At 41.2% G+C, this 22,744-nt stretch overlaps 1 protein-coding gene across 2 annotated transcripts; it reads right to left on the bottom strand.

Moving 5' to 3' along the window:
* Positions 1–1,131: 1,131 nt before the first annotated feature.
* LOC124271327 lies at positions 1,132–15,760 on the bottom strand. 2 transcript variants are annotated; one of them, XM_046706421.1, is made up of 8 exons: positions 15,730–15,758; positions 8,505–8,614; positions 7,143–7,208; positions 6,427–6,489; positions 4,737–4,811; positions 3,619–3,702; positions 2,205–2,315; positions 1,132–1,384 (listed from the first exon to the last, which is right to left on the bottom strand). In XM_046706421.1, exons 2-8 carry the CDS (start codon positions 8,587–8,589, stop codon positions 1,212–1,214), a joined length of 657 nt encoding a protein of 218 aa, XP_046562377.1. In that variant the 5' UTR covers positions 8,590–8,614; positions 15,730–15,758; the 3' UTR covers positions 1,132–1,211. The 2 variants fall into 2 exon arrangements, with proteins under 2 accessions (XP_046562377.1, XP_046562378.1); XM_046706422.1 differs by lacking the exon at positions 8,505–8,614 and having other exon boundaries at positions 15,730–15,760.
* Positions 15,761–22,744: the final 6,984 nt, after the last annotated feature.

Below are 22,744 nucleotides of genomic sequence, written 5' to 3'. Positions count from 1 at the left end.
AGTAACACGGGTTTTCAGCGTGAGGAGTAACCGTGTTATCCACAAGGCTACCCCACTGTCATATTGACAGATATGAATAGATAAGATTAATGTCATGGGCAATGAGATATTAATAATAGATGTTTACAAGGATAGGGGCCACGATAAATTGCTGAATTATTAGTTTAGGCAAATACTTTGTTACAAATGGGGCCAGGGAGAGTGGATAATATTTCATACAAGTTTCATCCAAAAGGAGTGAGTGAATGAGTGAGTATGCTTTTACGTCGCTTTAAGCATTATTCAAGCCATATCACGGCGGGGACACCAGAAATGGGCTTCACACATTGTACCCATGTTCGGAATCGAACCCGGGTCTTCGGCGTGACGAACTAACGCTTTAACCACTGGGCTACCCCACAGCCTCGTGTGTGGTAATGTGACAGTGTTATTCCAAGTGTAATACATTGTACAAGTGAATAGTCAGTGAGGGACAGTGGTGTGCTATAATTAGACTTGTGCTATATTTGGACAGAGTTCTGGAAGGTGCTACGAGGTACAACCCTATAGGCTTTGCTTCCAAGTTCTGGCAGAGAGTTGGAGAATTTTTTGGAGTCTTTTTTCTTAGGTATATAAGGGGAGCGAACACTTACCCTGGATAGTCAGCCTGGGACTAATTCTAGAAATATTACCACTGTTGCAGTGAGGCGAAAATTACTATCATTGCTATGATCATTGTTTTTTGAATTTGTACTCCCACTCCCATGTTGTGCCACTGTATTCTTCACCTTAACGTTGCTGTGTTTTGATGAGGACGTCATTCAGAATAGGCAGACTTTGTTAGCTTAACAATTTTGGTCGAATCCATTGTGAGATGATCTAGAGTGGTGGGTTCTGGTGGGATTGTTCGTGTCCAGGGTCTGATAAAAATACTATCTAATGCATTATCCATACATCCAAAGTACATACAACATTATTCTTATTATCATTCATTCGGACAACACAAGGAATTATTATGAGGAAGGGTGATGATGATGATGATGATGATGATGATGATGATGATTGCAGAAGCAGTAATGATGACAAATCTGTAATTATCATCTACCTGCTGAGTAACTTTTTTCGAAAATGGAATATGAAATCAACATCAGATCATCCACATATAAACTTTATTCATTTGAAAGAAAACGTATGTGGGCAAATGTGTTCATTTGAACTCAGTGGTGTCTAACTTATTTAAAGAAGAATGGTGACGAGGCTTTCAAACTTTTGAATCCACCGCCAAAAATTGACCCAAAATCACTCGTCGCCTCAGTGAACGGTCCACGCTGCTGGGCATCGTCACCTGAGGTTTGCCCAGCTGTCAGGAGTGGATTCCCATTGTCTTCATCATTCTTCCTTGAGTCTTGGCGTGAACATAGAAAAAACACTATCATTGAAAGAGGAGTCAAGTCAAGTTCAAGTCACTTTTCACAAGGAGTGAGCTAGTGAGTGACTTTACTGTTACGCCGCACTCAGCAATATCCCAGCTATATGGCGGCGGTCTGTAAATAATCGAGTCCAGACCAGACAATCCAGTGATCAACAAATAATGAGCATCGATCAGCGCAATTGGGAACCGATGACATGTGTCAACCAAGTCAGCGAGCCTGACCACCTGATCCCGTTAGTCGCCTGTTACGACAAGCATGGGTTACTGAAGGCCAATTGTAACCCGGACCTTCACGGGTCGTAACGCCGAAGACCCGGGTTCGATTTCCCACATGGGTACACTGTGAAGCTCATTCTGCTAATCTTAGAATTAAATAATCAGATTTAACGCTTATAATTTGATGAAAATGATGTTAGTGGCGGTAGCTATACCTGTAATCAGTTTGTACAACATTTTATGACTTGAGATGATTGGTGATAGTTTCTACATTCTAAGTACCGTACATGAAATTGAGAGCAGTTACAGGTTATCTTTGGTTTGGTTTGCTGTGTTACGTCTCACTCAGCTATAGTCCAGCTATATGACGGGGTCTGTACATAATCGAGTCTGGACCAGACAATCAAGTAATCAATAGCATGAACATCGATCTACTTAATTGGGATTAGTTGAACCATCAGATCCCGTTGCAATTGGTCGCCTCTTACGACAAGCATGGGTTGCTGAAGACCAATTCTAACCCGGATCTTCATGGGTTACAGGCTCACATAACAACGTTTGTCTGTAATAAACTTACCTGTCGCTTGATTGCCACCCATGGCGTTTCCAAATAGCTGGCTGAACATGTTATCACCAGTCGTATCACCAGACTCACCAACAATCTGCAGTGGCATTCCTGAGTAGGAATCTAAAACACGTGAGGAGTGAGTGAGTATGCAATTTGCATTTCAGCAATACTTCAGCAATATCACGGCGTGGGAAACAGGGTCGGGGCTTCAGACAGAACAGTGGAGCCACGATAGAAGCGTAAACGACAAATAAGGATCAATGTCAAATACATCATGGGATCAGTATTGTCAATAGAAGTTCGACAAACATTTCTTCGAGGTCAATACTGTCAATAGAAGTTCGACAAACAAACTTTGGGATCAGTATTGTCAATAAACTTTCGACAAAGAAACCTTGGAATCAGTATTGTCAATAAAAGTTCGACAAACAAACCTTGGAATCAGTATTGTCAATAGAAGTTCGACAAACAAACCTTGGAATCAGTATTGTCAATAGAAGTTCGACAAACAAACCTTGGAATCAGTATTGTCAATAGAAGTTCGACAAAGAAGCCTTGGAATCAGTATTGTCAATAGAAGTTCGACAAACAAGCCTTGGAATCAGTATTGTCAATAAAAGTTCGACAAAGAAGCCTTGGAATAAGTATTGTCAATAGAAGTTCAACAAACAAATCTTGGAATCAGTATTGTCAATAGAAGTTCGACAAACAAACCTTGGGATCAGTATTGTCAATAAAAGTTCGACAAAGAAGCCTCGGAATCAGTATTGTCAATAGAAGTTCGACAAACAAACCTTGGAATCAATACTGTCAATAGAAGTTCGACAAACAAACCTTGGAATAAGTATTGTCAATAGAAGTTCAACAAACAAATCTTGGAATCAGCAAATAGAAGGACAAACAAGCCTTGGCATTAATCAATAGAATAGTTCGACAAACAAGCCTTGGAATCAGCATTGTCAATAGAAGTCCGACAAAGAAGGATGGAGGTCAGTGTAGTTGACTGATAAAGGGAGTTTCCGATAAGAAACACTTTGCAAATGATGCAATTGCTGTGACTTGGGCGCATGCTTGAACTCATTTCATCGTCAGATATGTCGGAGGACATGTTGATTCATCGCTCCCTGATTCTGTCTACGATTCTGAGAAATAAATATACCCCACGAGGTTGCAGAAGCTAGAAAGGACAGTTTTATCAGTATTTTGTACACTCTGTACAATATTGTTTTATGCCGCTATACCATAACAACACCGATGAGGACACAATGATACGTCACCACACGCTCCACAAATAATTTTTGCATAGTGGGCGCTACCGGTGTTGATTTTGAGAAATAAATATAACCCAATAATCATACTCACTCACTCACTCACTGTTATAAAATATGTAAAGCTTTTCAAGCTGAAAGTATCATATACTGACTCGATTGCCCAGTTGTATTCCCAGGTCCTGCAAGTAGCTGTTTCATCACGTTGAATTCCATTGCTGCTAACTTCTCTGCAGAGTCTGCAAAACAAAACAAAACAAGTAGAGAGGATACAGACAAGCCGTTTACTTCCATATCCATTTCAATAGCTGAGGGGAGGTGGGGTAGCCTAGTAGTTAAAGCGTTCGCTCGTCACGCCAAAGACCCGGGTTCGACTCCCTACATGGGTACAATGTGTGAAGTCCATTTCGGGTGTTCCTCCTTGTGATATTGCTGGAATATTGCTAAAAGCGGCATAACACTGAACTCACTCACTCACTCATTCCAACAGCAGCAGCAGACACAGCTAAGTGTTAACTAATTCATGTCAAAGCATCTTTAAGATGTGTAGCCTTCATGGTAATGGGGATCATATTGCTAACATAGTGTTTGGAATTGTAATCCTGTCAGCAAATAGTCGTGCTTCAATCTTCACATAACGGAGGCAAGACTGTGATATGCTTCTAGGTTCAGCCTAAGTGAGGTGAGGTGAGGTGAGGTGAGGTGAGGTGAGGTGAAATGGGGTTTAACGTCGTACTGAAGAATATTTCGCTCATATGACGACGTGCATGTGCGTGATGTGTGGCTTCTTGTACTAGCCCAGACATAAGCTGGTTTTACAGTGCAAGCTCATTGAGATACCATGCCGCAGTTAAGCAGGAATACCCCACTCAGACACATTATACTGACTCCGAGCCGACCAGTCCTTGTTTTACTCAGACAAGTACCATATTTCAACGTCCTTTGGTATGATGCGGCCGGGGATCGAACCCGCGACCTTCCGTTCTCCAGGTGGACGCTCTAACCACTAGAGCCACGGAGGCGGTGTTCAGCAAGGAATGTGATTTTATGTTCAGGGCCTTTACGTAGTATGGCACGGTGGGGTGGGGTAGCCTAATGCTGAAAGCTTGTCACGTTGGACACCGAATTCGATTCCCCACATGGTTATATGTATGAAACCACTTCTGGTGTCCTCCGCCGTGATATTGCTGGAATATTGCTGGAATATTGCTAAGAGCGGCGTAAAACCATACTCACTCACTGTTGTAAAATATGTAAAGCTTATAATACTGACCGGTTGTATTCCCAGCTCCTCCAAGTAGCTGTTTCATCATGTCGAGTTCCATGGCTGCTAGATCCTCTTCAGTGTCACCACTTTAGACCTTGTCATAAAAGTAGCTGTTTCATCATGTCGAGTTCCATGGCTGCTAGATCCTCTTCAGTGTCTGCAAAACAAAACACTTTAGGCATTCCAGATTGTCATAAAAAGGTGGAGTTGGAGATCGTGTTATCAATGCAGTGTTTGTAAGTGTAATCCTGTATCAAAGGTGGAGTTGGAGATCGTGTTATCAATGCAGTGTTTGTAAGTGTAATCCTGTATCAAAGTGTGGAGGATTGCAATCTGAATTCGCTCAGCAGCACCAAAAGAGTGGGTGTGAGAATGGTTTTATGCCGCACAGCAGGCGTATTTCAGGTTTTGGTCAGTTCTTAACACCATGTTTCCTTATGCCTATATCTGTAGACTGCCGGGCTTCGGTTAGATATTACAGCGTTCACTCGTCACGCCGAAAGCCTGGGTTCGATTCCCCATATGAGTACAATGTGTGAATCCCATTTCTGGTGTCCTCCGCCGTGATATTGCCGGAATATTGCTAAAAGCGGCGTAAAACTAAACTCACTCACTCACTTCGGTCAGATAGCCAATTACTCATTCCCCCAAGTAATTAACTGACCCTCCCTTGTTTCAGATTATTCTCAGTAGAAAAGGAAAAATAGCGATGAATGTTATTGGAATTGTTGACTGAAAATCAGCTAAACACTGCAATAACTTCTTGAAGTGGCTGCTATGATGGAGATGGTATGATGGACTTTTTATGGATAGACTTCTTCATTATTGCAACAAATGCGACGTTTCGGCGTAGATCCTAACGCCGTCATCAAACAATACGTGTCGGTAGATCGAATGCTTAATAACAGTGTTAGGATCTACACCGAAGCGTCACTGCAATAAAGTGAGTGAGTGAGTTTAGTTTTACGCCGCACTCAGCAATATTCCAGCTATATGGCGGGGGTCTGTAAATAATCGAGTCTGGACCAGACAATCCAGTGATCAACAGCATGAGCATCGATCTGCGCAATTGGGAACCGATGACATTTGTCAACCAAGTCAGCGAAACTGACCACCCGATCCCGTTAGTCGCCTCTTGCGACAAGATAGTCGCCTTTTTATGGCAAGCACATGGGTTGCTGAAGACCTATTCTACCCCGGATCTTCACGGGTCCACTGCAATAAAGAAGTTGTCTGTCCATAAAAAGTGTTCCTCTTAAACACCCCAATGTCATGCGTTTGCATGTAGCTTACATACATGACAAAAGGGATGAACGTTTCTCAATAGTAATTTTTTCCCTTTTGTCGTGTAAAATTTGATGCATCAGTCAAAATAAAAATATGTCCGATGCGATTCTTTATTTAATTTTTACTATATTATACGTTCCCGCTTTTTCCAGGTGAATAATTGACTAGCCTTTCCATGTGTTTATGACGGGTGTCACCGATTGGAGACCGATTTTCCCGAAACCTGGTGTCATCACTGTTTTATACTGATTCATAAACACATGCTCATGATATAGTCGGAATTGTTAACTGAAATTTTCTTATGGATGCGGAAACGGTTTTATCGCGTTTAGTTTAGTGCATTTTGACTGAACACATGGTGACGTTACTTATATTTGTAACCAACCACATCTAAAATAACACAGCTTACCTGAAAGGTCAAACGCCACGCCCTTCTTTAAGAGTGTCTTCATAACTGTCTTTAGTTGTATTACTGGAATGAAATTATGAAGACTATACAGTGAAAATGTCCAGGCAACTGAGGAATGGGTCGCTAATGCCTAGAAACTCACTGATGTACATATCTATTCATGCACGAATGCTGTTACTGCACGAACATATGCATTACTGAAGTATTCTCTGCCAGTACTTGTTTGTTGTTTAATGTCACACTCGGCAATACTCTAGCTATATGGCGGCGAGTTTGGACCAGACAATCCACTGATCAACAGCAACTACCTATATGTAATTTTGTTGATGATATGTGTATCCAATGTGGTATCCAATGCAGAAAGAGCGTCCGCCCGTAGAGTGGAAGGTCGCGGGTTCGATCCCCGACCGCGTCATACCAAAAGACGTTAAAATATGGTACTTGTTGGTCCCTGCCTGGCTCTCGGCATTAATGGGTACAACAAGGACTGGTCAGCTCGGAGTCAGTATAATGTGTCTGAGTGGGGTATTCATGCTTCACTGCGGCATGGTATCTCAGTGGGCTAGCACTATAAAACCAGCTTCAGTCTGGGCTAGTACAAGCAGCCGCACCTACACATACACACGCATGCACGTCGTCATATGAGCAAAACATTCTCAAGCACGACGTTAAACCCAATTTCACCTCACTTCACTTCCAATGCAGAAAACCATTACCTGCTTTGTGAATCATTTGTATTTGGTCAGCCATCTTCTGTTGTTGTTCATCCAGTTCAGACAGCCCTGAAAGAAGTGAGTGAGCATGGTTTAACGCCGCATTTAACAATTTTACAGCAATGTTACGCTGGTGGACACCATAAATGGGCTTCACACATTGGACCTATGTGGGGAATCGAACCCGGTCTTCAGCGTGACGAGCGGACGCATTTAGTCACTATAGGCTGGCTCACGTCAACAAAATATTCGGCAAATGCTGGCTGTTCAGGAAGAAAGCTGATGAAGAAGAACATTCTCTTCAGTCGTGGCAGGGGGCGGTGGGGTAGCCTAGTGGTTAAAGCGTTGGCTCGTCACGCCGAAGACCCGGGTTCGAATCCCCACATGGGTACAATGTGTGAAGCCCATTTCTGGTGTCCCCCGCCGTGATGTTGCTGGAATATTGCTAAAAGCGGCGTAAAACCAAACTCAGTCAGTCAGTCAGTCAGTCAGTCAGTCGTGGCAGAGTCCGCAAATTTGACTTTGTTCACTGAGGGCTCTCTAAAAATAAGCATGTGCGAGAAACTCGTGACAAATTGCAGGACTTGCACGTGCAAACAGCTTTTCAATTTCTTAAGAAAACAAATCATGCAAATGTTATAGGTCGTAACTCTAAAGGCAATAAAGACGTTTTATAAGTATAAGTTATAACTAGAAGTAAAGTGGACATTATTTTCCTTTGGAGGATAATTAGTACAATTTAGCAATTAAGTTCATAGGTTCATACAAGTGCTTCACCAGACATGCAGCATGTGCCCTTTATCGATCGCTATCATTTGGTAGGCGTATTAGCTTATAGGTGTATATTTTTAAAATAGAATGTTCAAATAAGGGACCGTTAATAATTTATGACTAGTAGGGTGATGATGATTTTTATGGAGAAACAAGTACAATGTGAATGCCCCCCCTAAAATTTATGTACAAAATAAGTACCCCCCTGCATGTCATGTACAAAATCAATGACCACCCTCCCCTTCCCATAATTTCTAAGCATAATTTTAAACATATTTTGAAGTACAAAATTGCTGACCCCACTAGCTCCCCAAAACAAAATGGGTGACCCCCCTTAAAATCATCATCACTCCCCCTAGTCATAAATTATGAACGGTCCTTAAGTATTTTACTTGTTTTAAGTGTGCTGTATCAATAGTCTAGATGTACTTATTAGTGTACTAAATTAGAGTGGGTGAGTGATTAAAGATTACGCCGCTTTTCCCAGCAATAATACGGCGGAGGGACACCAGAAATTAGCTCAACACTCATGTGACAAATCGAACCCGGTGTGACGAGTGCTTTAACTACTCGTTAAAGAAACTTGAGACTTACTAGTATCAGCTGTCTCAGCGCCGTTTCCCCCCGAAATGCCGGCAAGGAGAAGGAGTGACGTCACCACCAACAACCGTGCCATCATGTTCACCTACAAAGGAAGGCAGCCTCTTCACCAAAACATTCATTTTCCAAATTTAATTGGTTGGTATGTTGTCTTTCGCCGCACTCTACAATATTCCAGCTATGGCGGCGGTCTGTAAATAATCAAGTCTGGACCAAACAACCCAGTGATCAACAACATGAGCATAGATCTACGCAATACGGGAGTCAACCAGTCAGAAAGTCTGACCACCCTATCCCGTTAGTCGCCTTTTTCGACAAGCAGTGGTTACTTAAGACCAATCCTAACCTGGATCTTCACGGGTCTTCCAAATTTGACGCATCACTGACCAAATATAGGACTTCAGCGCAAAAGAATATTGACTTTCCTCAGAAACAATTTCCGTTTGGTGTAAAGGGAAAAAGAGTTGATATTATATGAATAGATCACTGAAAACCAGGGTGACACCAGATGTTCGCGAAGAGGGGACTGCTGTCCTGCTCTACCGGACGACCATGCAATCAAAGAAATTGCCTAAAATTAGGAGTATGTTTTGCCTGACGCCATACAGGCCAAGCGACGGCGGCCTGTAAACAAATCAGACAATCAAGTGATCGATGGAACGGAAAATACAGTCAGATAATTGTGTATTACGACAGCTGTATAAAGTGAGTGAGTGAAGAAAGTGAGTGAGTGAGTTTAGCTTTATGCCGCGGCATGGGTTTCACACATTGTACCCATGTTGGGAATCGAACCCGGGTCGTCTGCGTGACGAGCGAACGCTTTAACCACTTGGCTACCCCACCGCAATTATAAGTAAAGAGTGACGGCTGGGGACACCAGAAACGGGTTTTACACATTATATGTAAAGAAACACGTTTGGGAAATAGATTTGCTTTGGGGTCAGTTTTAATGTCTCGGACCAAACATTTCTTTTGTATGTGACTCGGCGTGACTTAAATATGCTACTGAGCTTATGATGAAACTCGGAAACTTCAATTCACCAACAGAAACATCGCCTCAGTTGAATTAAACATAGAAGTCCGTGCAAATTTGATGTTTGATGAAATTTTGTCTTGTACTTTTATGTTCCCGTTTTCCTCAGTTAACGAAAAATCATAAAAAGTTTGTATTGTTTGTTAAAGAGTTCCACCCGTTGGGCAGATACGTGAACATAGGGTATCAACAAAATTGGAGAGTGATTCGTAACCACATGCTCAGGAGACCCGTGAAGATCCGGGTTAGAATTGATCTTCAGTAACACATGCTTGTCGTAAGAGGCGACTAATGGGATCGGGTGGTCAGACTCGTTGGCTTGGTTGACACATGTCATCGTATCCCAATTACGTAAGGGCGGTGGGGTAACCTAGTGGTTAAAGCGTTGGCTCGTCACGCCAAAGACCCGGGTTCGAATCCCCACATGGGTACATTGTGTGAAGCCCATTTCTGGTGTCCCCCGCCGTGATGTTGCACGAATATTGCTAAAAACGGCGTAAAACCAAACTCAGTCAGTCAGTCCAATTACGTAGATATATGCTTATGCTGTTGATCACTGGATTGCCTTGTGCAGACTCGATTATTTACAGAACGCCGTTAATTGCTGGAATATTGCTGAGTGCGGCGTTAAACGACCAACCAAAATGCTCAGTAGGAATTGTAAACTGACTTTGCTTTAAGCTTTCTGTTTGTACATGATTCATTGGATAATCGATAATCTGGTGTTGATGTTTTACGTTTATCGAAAGAGTTCTTTCGCTTTTAATTTCACTTCCTGTTAGATATCCCACAACGACTATACAAGAATGTATGTCCATTTTAACCAAAGTAATCCTTCATTTTATGCAACCGTAATAATCACACTGCATTTTACTCTACTGACGAACTCTACTACTCTACTCACCCACCCAATGTCTTTGTCTTCCGCCTGATAGAAAAGTAAAAAGTGCGTTTGGCTCAAAAATGGACCGATGAATTGCAGTCTAACTCAAAAACTAATAAACATGCAATACTCAATGAAACGCTGATCATAATCAAAATGTCAGACCAACTCTGTGATTTGTTTGCAGAATTTATGTCCTAAAATTAAAAAAGTTGTTTAACAAACTATCATTAAAATATTGACACAGTTCACTATTTGTTACGAGGGGAGGTGTGCAGAGAAAGGGACAGCCAGGTGTTCGAGAAGCACGTGCACAAGTGCCCACAAAGTTATTGATTCATTAACCTGTGCTGTGCCGTCTCCATCCTTTCTCGCACCCCTGGCTGTCCCTTCTCTGCACTCCTCCCTCGTAACAAATAGTGAACTGTGTGGATATTTTAATGATAGTTTGATAAACAACTTTTTTATTTTTAGGACATAAATTCTGCAAACAAAGCACAGAGTTGGTGTGACGTTTTCATTATGATCAGTGTTTCATTGAGTATTTTATGTTTATAAGTTTTCGAGTTAGATTGCAATTCATCGGTCCGCTTTTGAGCCAATTAAACGCACTATTTTTTCATAAGCATGAATGAAACGCTACTCACCGTTGACTGTGTTGACTGTGAAGAAGGTGATTTCAATATGCATTCGCAACAAATATTCCTATATTATATACGGGTGTATGAGAATAACATATTTACGTTAACTGAAACCGTGTGTTGGCAGGAGGCTTCAAAGCTTCTTTGAGCACAATTTCTGTTGCTTTTGATGTGTGGTATTTCCAAAAGATTAATAAAGTCATTTGTCAGGATAGCGCCGTGTGTTTTTTCTGACATCACACAAACTTTCAGGATTTTATCAAGCGGATCTTTGAAATGTATTTCGGTTCTTCGGTTCCTCTGATGTTATAGCATGACAACTTCCATTCTCACCAGATAAGAAACATGAAAGTATTAAATACTATTCACAATAGCTTCTGTTGTTCTAACATATGATCGTATCAGTTAATAATGTTTCTCAATGCAATAATGACGCATGTGGTGTCAAAAGAACAAGTAAACAAAGAGCAAAAGGGATAATATCAATATAATTCATGTATGTTTATGACTCTTGCCTAATAGTTGATTCGATTCTCCACATGGCTACAATGCGTGAAGCTTCATTTCTGTTGAGGGGCGGTGGGGTAGCCTTGTGCTTAAAGCGTTCGCTCATCACACATAAGACCCGGTTCAGATTCCACATGGGTACAATGTGGGAAGCCCATTTCTGATGTCCCCCGCCGTGATATTGCGGAAATATTGCTAAAATCGGCGTAAAAATAAAATTAATCGTTTCTATTGTCCTCCGCCGTGATATTACTGGAATATTTCTTAAAGCGGCATAAAACTGCACTCACTCATACTTGAGGAAAGCCCAGAGTAAAGCAAGACTTATGACGTTTATGACATTTAGTGAAAGCAACTACGGGCAACTAAAGATTAGGACCTTTTACTTTTCCATCTTCAAAACGTAATGTGATGAATCAGGGATATTTTTTCCTCTTTCCGGTGTGTTCCGAATGCATAAGAACCTCCGGAGACAGAGTCTGTATTTCATAACGTTTTGAAATTGCAGTTTGTGTGTTTATTACCGTTTTGGACACATTCTTCAAATGTTGAACTACAGGATATACAATGCTGACAAGACTTGCAATATAATCACAAGAAGTCAGGGATTCGAACTCTAGGTCAGATTTTGGCTGTACAGAGAGATGCAATTGTATTGAATTGGAACTTCTTATATTCATCATTTCAATTCAATAAGTTTTTTACCAAACTCTGTGGGGGATTTTCACCAGACATACTTTGACAAGTACATTCTCCTACTACAGCGACGTTTATTCACAAGTCAATATTTATTAACACCGAATAGCTCGGATCAACTCACACAGCGTTCTCACACTTAGGCGTTACGTTTTTAAATAATGAAGTTTTTAAATACTGTTATCAAAACAAAGTTGTTTAAACATATCATGAGCAAACTTTATTTGAGTTGTGGCTCCACGAGTAACATTTGTTTGCATGAGGTTGAGTTCATCCTCTAATTCGGCGGTAACTGGCACAGCAAATTAAGAATAAACATTGCTAGGTTGGAGTTGCAATCGTTCATCTGGTTGTCAGATAATGTCTCAACTGTTGTCTCTCGTATCAAGATCAACACGTTTAGCTAAAAAAGTAGCAATAAAAATATGGTGAGAAACTGAAGTATACAAAAGATAGCACACACCTGTTTTTTGCTGTTTTATAAAAGAAACTTACTTATTTCATAAAGTGTTTGATTGTGACTTACAAGTTTCAAACATTGCACATGTGTCGCTAAAACAATGCAGAAGTCGTAAACAGTGCAGCGGGATATCATGAAAATCATTATTTTGTTGAATTGCAGGTGCATATTATGCGCCAACAATATACACTACAGTCCATTGAGATTGTTAGTGGTATGTCTCTTCAAGGTCACACTTTGAAATACCAAGAATACCAGCGGAGCGACCACTATAGACCCATGATGTAAACAAGTTTGGTTCAGACTCGATTTGTTTACAAACAACATCATACAGCTGTAATACTGCTGAAACAAATATGTACACATGATATAGCAACAACTGTGTCAACAACTCTGTCAACAACGTGTATACGTACAACCTGCTCTGACAACCACATGTATAGTTATAACATGCTCTGTCAACCACATGCATAGGTGCTAGATGCTATGTCAACAACATGTACAGGTACATCATGATCTGTCAACCACATGTACAGGTATATCATGATCTGTCAACCATATGTACAGGTACAACATGCTCTGTCAACCACAGGTATAGGTACAAAATGCTCTGTCAACCACGTGTATAGGTACAACATGCTCTGTCAACCACATGTATAGGTACAACATGCTCTGTCAACCATATGTATAATCAACATGCTTTGTCAACCACATGCATAGTTACAACATGCTCTGTCAACCACATGCATAGGTACTACATGCTCTGTCAACCACATGCATAGGTGCTACATGCTCTGTCAACCACATGTATAGGTACTACATGCTCTGTCAACCACGTGTATAGGTACAACATGATCTGTCATCCACATGTACAGGTACATCATGATCTGTCAACTACATGTTTGGATACAATGTGCTCCGTCAACCACATGAATAGGTACAACGTGCTCTGTAAACCACATGTATATGTACAACATGCTCTGTAAACCACATGTATAGGCACAACATGCTCTGTCAACCACATGTATAGGTACAACATGCTCTGTCAATCGCTTGTATAGGTACAACGTGCTCTGTAAACCACACGTATAGGCACAACGTGTTGTGACAACCACATGTATGGATACAACTTGCTCTGTCAAGCACATGTATCGATACAATGTGGTCCATCAACCATATGAATAGGTACAACATGCTCTGTCAACCACATGTATAGGTACAGCATGCTCAGTAAACCACATGGATATGTACAACATGTTCTGTCAACCACATGTACAGGTACATCATGATTTGTCAACCACATGTATAGACACAACATGCTCTGTAAACCACATGTATATGTACAAGATGTTCTGTCAACCACATGTATAGATACAACATGCTCTGTAAACCACATGTATATGTACATCATGCTCTGTCAACCATATGTATAGGTAGAACATGCTCTGTCAACCACATGTATAGGCACAACATGCTCTGTTAACCACATGTATAGGTATAACATGATCTGTCAACCACATGCATATGAACAACATGCTCTCTCAACCACATGTATATGTACAACAAGATCTGTCAACCACATGTATAGGTACAACATGCTCTGTAAACCACATGTATAGATACAACATGCTCTGTCAACCACATGTATAGGTACAACATGTTCTGTCAACCACATGTATATGTACAACATGCTCTGTCAACCACATGTATATGTACAACATGCTCTGTCAACCACATGTATAGATACAACATGCTCTGTAAACCACATGTATATGTACAAGATGTTCTGTCAACCACATGTATAGAAACAACATGCTCTGTAAACCACATGTATATGTACATCATGCTCTGTCAACCACATGTATAGGTACAACATGCTCTGTCAACCACATGTATAGGCACAACATGCTCTGTTAACCACATGTATAGGTATAACATGCTCTGTCAACCACATGCATATGTATAACATGTTCTGTCAACCACATGTATAGGTACAACATGCTCTGTAAACCACATGTATATGTACAACATGCTCTGTAAACCACATGTATAGATACAACATGTTCTGTCAACCACATGTATAGGTACAACATGCTCTGTCAACCACATGTATAGATACAACATGCTCTGTCAACCACATGTATAGGTACAACATGTTCTGTCAACCACATGTATAGGTACAACATGCTCTGTCAACCACATGTATATGTACAACATGCTCTGTCAACCACATGTATAGATACAACATGCTCTGTAAACCACATGTATAGGTACAACATGCTATGTAAACCACATGTATATGTACAACATGCTCTGTCAACCACATGCATATGTACAACATGATCTGTCAACCATATGTATAGGTACAACATGTTCTGTCAACCACATGTATAGGTACAACATGCTCTGTCAACCACATGTATAGGTACAACATGCTCTGTCAACCACATGTATAGATACAACATGCTCCGTCAGCCACATGAATAGGTACAAAGTGCTCTGTAAACCACATGTATAGGTACAACGTGTTCTGTCAACCACATGTATAGGTACATCATGATCTGTCAACTACATGTTTGGATACAATGTGCTCCGTCAACCATATGAATAGGTACAAATTGCTCTGTAAACCACATGTATATGTACAACATGCTCTGTCAACCACATGTATAGGTACAACATGTTCTGTGAACAGCATGTATAGGTACAACATGCTCTGTCAACCACATGTATAGGTACAACATGCTCGAGCTCTGTCAACAACATGTATGTATACAATGTGCTCCGTCAACCATATGAATAGGTACAAAGTGCTCTGTAGACCACATGTAGATTGTAATAGAATCAAATTAATGAAGTGAAAGTATTAAAATCATCATGTAACCTTTGTCAATCAAAAGTGTCACCTATTTTCGTTATATCACGATCTATCTGCAAATGTCCATCTATATTTTTAACATTAAAGTAAATAATAACCAAACAACATCATAGACGGTTACCTGGTTCTGAAGTTCACAGATCTGAGTCATCTTTAAGGGGGCATATTCACTGTTGATAGCTTTATCAAGCACTGAACGTTCGCGGTAGCAGCACTTGTCAGACATGACCTAATTACCACTGTGTGTCACTACGCTATTTACATCGATGAAGGATTCTACTACTGAGGTCATTGTGTACTGTTATTGTACAGACTTATGTATTTCATGTCTCCAAATGATGTATTTATTCACTGTCTTGAATCATTGTGTATTTTGAGTGATAACACCGATGTTTGTCAGGGACTATTTCTTGTGGACACTCCTGCTTCGTGGCTATTTATAGAAAGTAAGTGTGACTTTTGACCCAGATAAACAATGACTTTTTACACTTGTTAATGACGATTTTCTGATAACTTTCTTGCTCAGAAATGTTTTAAAGTGTATTCCATGATGTATACTAATGAAATTACACTTGACTGAACTGAAAAACGAATTTGAGCTGTTTGACATTTCTCAGGTTACGGTGACCTGTCAACATGATTTACATTAGTTTGAGTGACTAATTATAAACTGGATGTCTGTTTTTATATCCAAGCCACATATTCATTATCTGGTATTTTCCTGCATTCTATGATGGAAATGCATTGTTTTAAGACATAGAGGACAATGTATAACCACCTGTATTTCCTACATTTGTACCTGCAATATGACAGTCGTTTCGTGTTTTGACATTTGTTGCCGACAATCATTCTAGGCACTAATTGACAGCCTGCTGTCCGTTTTCTCTGTTTGCATTAACCAAATATTTTAGCAATCTTGTTAGTGTCCGATTTGGTAAAGGACACATAGGACAACATCAATTCCTGCATACAGGGCATATTGATGCTACACTGGGCCAAAGTTGTTAATGGTCTTAGCATACATTTGACGTCCGACAAAATGTCGTCCCGTCGCTTGGCCTGAATATAATCGTTGTCCTTATTCTTGTTATATCACATGTTAGCACAAATCTCACTTTTCCATCATGCTCGATCTTTTCGGACACTTTATATCACATAAGGACAATACCATATGATAAAGGAAACCGATGCTTTTGTAAATTTCTCTTGTCATAGAGCCGACCACCAACCAAGATGACGGCCACTGACGCTACGTTGACGGAAAGATATTGTCCGTTTTATTATAACAAATTGTCTCCTGATTATTTCTACTGTGTCCTAATTGTATTCGGACAAGAAGGACAACATAAGGACAATTAGTAATCACTTACTTGTGTCAGAAATGACACTGCCTATGCAGTGTTTCTTGTATGCAAGCCATTACACCTGTGTTCTGATTGGTTGAGAAAGGTCACATGACCTCCTGATGATACCTATAAATACGATCACTGGTCAAGGCCACGCATCCCAAGGAGGGATAGGTCTGCCGACATGCCAACCGGCGAAGGCGACCTCAAAAGCATCAAACACAACAACAAGGCATTCGGCATCCGATTCGGATTCGATTCATTCGATTCACTCGGGTCACTCGATTTAGATGCAATAAGGGGCGGTGGGGTAGCCTAGTGGTTAGAGCGTTGGCTCGTCACACCGAAGACCCGGGTTCGAATCCCCACATGGGTACAATATGTGAAGCCCATTTCTGGTGTCCCCCGCCGTGATGTTGCTGGAATATTGCTAAAAGCGGCGTAAAACCAAACTCAGTCAGTCAGTACAATAAGACATTCAGTCTGATTAAAGGCTCCTGCTCATATTTTTACCTGGCACCTGTACTGACTTAGATTTATCATCATAACTGCTCCTAGGTATATATTTTAAGTCAAATTACAATCAATGTGATAACTATATTACATACTCAGTATCATTTCTGCAAGATATTCGAGTTGAAATAAAAAATAACTATTTCCTTGGAGACTGAGCCTTGTCATTATATATACATAATATTCGAGACACCGGCATTCGACTCATCGGGATTTGACTGTATATATATATATATATAGGCCGACTGTCCATTGTTGTATAGTCAATCGACGTGCAGGAACACGTTGTATAGTCAATGACGTGCAGTAACACGTTATGTAGTCAATGGACGTGCAGTAACAGGTTGTTGTATAGACAATGGACGTGCAGTAACACGTTATGTAGTCAATGGACGTGCAGTAACAGGTTGTTGTATAGACAATGGACGTGCAGTAACACGTTATGTAGTCAATGGACATGCAGTAACAGGTTGTTGTATAGACAATGGAGGTTTTATCGTGTCCTGACATGCGCCATTATGTGACACGTCGTTATATATTCTCCAAGGCAATTATTCTTTATTAGTTCGCAAAACAAATATGTCTGGATCGGGAGACTTGTCTATACGTGTAGGAAGATTATAATGCGGGTCAGCATGACCCAAGTTCAACTGTTCATTCTATCAGTCACTAGTTTGTCTGACCCAGAGTCGATTATTGACTTGCCATCGTGGCATAGCTTGAATGCCATGTGCACCTTCCGCTCATTTAGTTTGATATTTTATTGTACAGTCATCATCTCGTGATAATATTGTGAGGTCTCAGATAACTGTGCCCACTCATGAAACACAAACCTCGTTAATTTGTGTGATTTTCCTTCGAAATAATCTTTCAGACCGTTATCACGAGATCAGTACGTTGCAATCTTAATGTTGGCGAAACAAAGTTTGTGTAAACATTGTAGAAATTAAGAATAAACGTAATACAATATTCCCATTTTCCAGAAGGAACGGTCGGCGGGATGTCTGGGATATCAGGAATGGTCGGTGGGATGTCTGGAATATCCGGAATGGTAGGCGGGATGTCTGGAATATCAGGAATGGGTGGCAAGATGTCTGGAATGTGACGAATGGGTGGCAAGATGTCTGGAATATCCGGAATGGGTGGCAAGATGTCTGGAATATCAGGAATGGGTGGCAAGATGTCTGGAATATGAGGAATGGGTGGCAAGATGTCTGGAATATCCGGAATGGGTGGCAAGATGTCTGGGATATCAGGAATGGGTGACAAGATGTCTGGGATATCAGGAATGGCAGAAGGGGTGTCAGACGTGACTGAAATCGTAGGCGGAATGTCCGATTTATGGAGATTGGTGGATGGAATGTCCAATATGTCTGGATCGGGATGCGGAATGTCCAATTTGTACGGATGGGGAGACGGATTGTCCGATTTGTACGGATGGGGAGACGGAACAACCGATATGTCCGGATCGGGAGAAGAAATGTCCGATTTGTCCGGATCGGAAGACGGAACATCTGATAAATCAGGAACAGGAGAAGAATTGTCCGATTCGTCTGGATCGGGAGATGGAATGTCGAGTATGTCCGGATCAGGAGACAGAATGTCCGAAATGTCTGGATCAGAAAATGAAACGTCTGACGGGTTGTCCGAAGTGAGTGTGATATTCAACAGATTATTTCGCGCTCTGCCGAGTCCGGCTGAGTATGATACCGATGAGGAAGAAACATATGATACGTCTGGATCAGGAGAAGAAATGTATTATACGTATGGATCGGGAGAAGAAACGTATTATACGTATGGATCGGGAGAAGAAATGTATATAAGTCTGGAGAAATGATTGATTGGACGGCAGAATTCAGAGGACTCCTTGGCAGTAACTTCAGCGAACTGTCAGAGCGAATTTGAATGGCTGTTCAAAGGGGAATTCGTATTATCCAGATTATTGGCCGCTCTGATAGATCCGACTGAGGATGATGAAACCGATGGAGAAGAAACGGACGACACGTCTGGATCGGGAGAGGAAACGATCGACTGGACGCCAAAACTCAGAGAATTCCTTGGCATTAACTCCACCGAAGCATCAAACGGAACGAATATGGATGACGGGTTGTCCGAAGTGAATCTGATATTAAACAGAATATATGGCGCTCTGTAAAGTCTGGATGAGTATGATGAAACCGACTTAAAAGAGTACATGTAACTTCCAATGCTATGGTAATGGTAATTTTACAACATTTGATTTAATGAAATGAGTGAGTGAGTGAGTACTCGAGGCGCCTGGGGCAACAGGGCCATATGTCCCAATATATACTCGGCGTCATTTATGAAGGGTCAAGCTATTGGTAACTCTATTTCTTAAAAGATGCAAAATCTTCATTTTTGTTTGAAATATTTACAACTGAATGTTTTACAAACTTTGTTGACACTACGGAAAAACACATCAGGCCATTGAAATGTCATAATTACGTTCTTTAATGCCTGATACATTTTGTTACAAATGGCACATTTTTTATTCATATTGTCAATAAGGAAATACACCTGCCACTTAATGTCAACGATTTGCTGTTGCAAGTCGCTCTATCAATGGAAAGTGGAGGACAATACACATGCATTCATGCTTTTTCACTTTTGTTCACTGTTCAGGAACCTATTTGAAATCGCAGCTTAAAATGAGACTTTTTAGACACTTGCTGAAAGGGTTCAGGCCTTTTCGAATCTGGTGAAGCTCGGCAGATTGCTGTCGGCAGAGTTGCTATTGGTCGTGGCAGAATTCAAGCCAATGGGTCTGGGGAATATGCTCGTCGACCAGGACTCCCCAGAGTCACAACAGTCCGAGATGATAGGCACATGATTAATACTGCGTTACGTAACAGATTCCTTAACGCAGCAGATCATTTCAAATTTAGCAATGTAAGGATATCCAGGAGCACTGTTCGTTGACGTTTAAGCCGGACTCCGCTGTAGGCGACCTGCAGTTCGTCGACCACTAACACCACGTAACATTCAGGCGCGTTTGAGATGGAGTTAGGCGTTATGGCCGCTGGAATCAACGTCATTGGTTTCGTGTGGTCAGCAGAGGATTTATCATCACAGTGGAGAGCGAATCACAGATGCAACTGTGGCCGCGCATAACCGATTTGGCGTGGGGTCGGAATGGTTTGGTCAGTGATAACTCCTACTGGACGTACTCGACTGTACGTGGTCGACGGTAATCTTACCGGACAGCGTTATCGGGACGAGATTCTGGCTCCTGTAGCAGTACCATTCTTGTAAGCTATGTATGGCTTTTATGGTCGACCCTCTTTACTGCAAGACTACAACGGTTGGCCTCATAGGGCCAGGGTTGTCACGGAATTTCTTAGCCGGCAGGGTGTAGAGCGGATGGAGTGGCCAGCATGCTCGCAAGACCTCAACCCAATTGAGCATGCCTGGGGTCACCCAGCACCAGTGGATCTCCCAGGACTCCGTAGAGCTCTAGTAGAGGAATGGAATGCGATTCCGCAGGCTTTCTTTATGAACTTGAGAACATGAGAACAATGGGCACCTGTGTCTTGGTAGCACGAGGAGTGTACACACGATTTTAATGACCAAGTGCTCCATATTTGCCATGGTCATTTTGGGGAGTTGGTCTGTACAACTGATGTTAGCTAGTGCTGTTTGAACTTTTGATCAGTATGTCATGATATGTCATGTTTGTTAATACATTACACATTATGATGACACTCTTAGTTCTATTATTTCTGAGAAACTTTTCTTTACATGTGTTATATATCATTTGACCCTTTATTAATGACGCCTAGTAGCCTAGTATAGTTACAGACACGGTGCATTCTTCATCATTGACAATGCACCTCAGCCATCGAATTGCATTGTATATTTTGCTTGATTCTTTACAGACGATCTGACTTCGGCGGCGAACATGCGGCATAATTCGAATACATCTTTCATGATCATAAAATAAAAAACACCCAGTTACTGTATGACAAAACATCTTTGTTTTGCCTGAAAGGTCAATGGTTTGTAGACCCGTGAAAGTCCGGGTTAGAATATTGATCTTCAGTAACCCATACTTGTCGTTAGAGGCCAATAACGGGATCGGGTAGTCAGGCTCACTGACCTGGTTGACACATGTCATCGGTTACCAATTGCGCAGATCGATGCTCATGTTGTTGATCACTGGATTGTCTCGTCCAGACTCGATTATTTACAGCCCGTCGCCATATAGCTGGAATATTGCTGAATGTGGGGTAAAACTAAACTCACTCACTCAATGGTTTATATCCATGGTTGATACAGGGGGTTAAGTTGATGCGCTGAAGCTCAAGGTTCGAGTCCGCATACAATAGGCAAAGCGACATGGCATTATGTCCCTGAATCTTGAAGGGTGGTCAACTTTGGAGCTAAAATAATGTAGTGGTTGGAACAGCATCCAACCATTGCGCTACATCATGTGGGAACAAACTTTTGCCACCAAATAACAATTACAGCCGAAGTAAATGTGTGACAGCATTAGTATTCTGTGACGAGTAGTACTTGTTATCTCATACTAATCAGAAAAGAAGCCGATGCTGGTCACAACAGAAGCTGACCAGATGGGTTTGGTGGTCACAGTGCGGGATCTGGCTGATTGTGTATCCCCTACCCAGATGCTGGGGATTCTGATCATACAGTGAATCATTCAGGATTCTGGGTTGGAACAGATCTCCGGCAACCTCTGCAGGTCATAAAAGGCACTAACTGGATGGTCAGGTCACTGACTTAGTTCACAGCATGTCAATGTAGCCCAAACGTTCGGATCGTGTGACTCAAAACGTTAGTTACTGGATTGCGTGGTTCAGATTTAGTCTTTATACTACAAAGGAAGGACTCTCTCGATATTCACAGAAGGTATTTGAGACAAGCGGAATTAACGCCATGTAGATTCTCAAACCCTCAAAGGATGATTTGCTGACATGTTTACAATCTCAGAAACGGACTGAGTTCCCTTCTGTCAAAACATTTGATTTTTTAGTTCGATACCATCTCACATGACGAACTTAAGGAAAAACTTTATTCCTTGATCCATGAGGCTTTCGTAAACAAACGTGGTGAACACAGATATACATACATATCTATCTTCAGAGGTTTAGGAAAATTTGTCAAAAATGAAAGCAAATGTCATTTGAAGTTTACTGAGAAAACAATATATGAAATACTTGACTTTCTCATTGATAACATCTTTGTTAAAGTTGGGGATAAAACATTTCTACAAGAAACTGACTTTCCATGGGCTCCAGT

This window comes from Haliotis rubra, unplaced genomic scaffold (genome assembly GCF_003918875.1).
Source record: "Haliotis rubra isolate DU_JTF1 unplaced genomic scaffold, ASM391887v1 Scf16, whole genome shotgun sequence".
Taxonomy (NCBI): Eukaryota; Metazoa; Mollusca; class Gastropoda; order Lepetellida; family Haliotidae; genus Haliotis; species Haliotis rubra.
This window is presented reverse-complemented; position numbering and strand designations above follow the sequence as displayed.

Bases quoted from the DNA above. Each gene is read 5' to 3' on its own strand.
- LOC124271327 (XM_046706421.1), bottom strand. From the start codon at position 8,589: ATGATGGCACGGTTGTTGGTGGTGACGTCACTCCTTCTCCTTGCCGGC. The intron at 6,490-7,142 runs GTAATGGTTTTC...ATTTCATTCCAG, and splicing joins ACAAATGATTCACAAAGCAG to TAATACAACTAAAGACAGTT. The intron at 3,703-4,736 runs GTCAGTATTATA...TTTGTTTTGCAG, and splicing joins AGGAGCTGGGAATACAACCG to ACTCTGCAGAGAAGTTAGCA.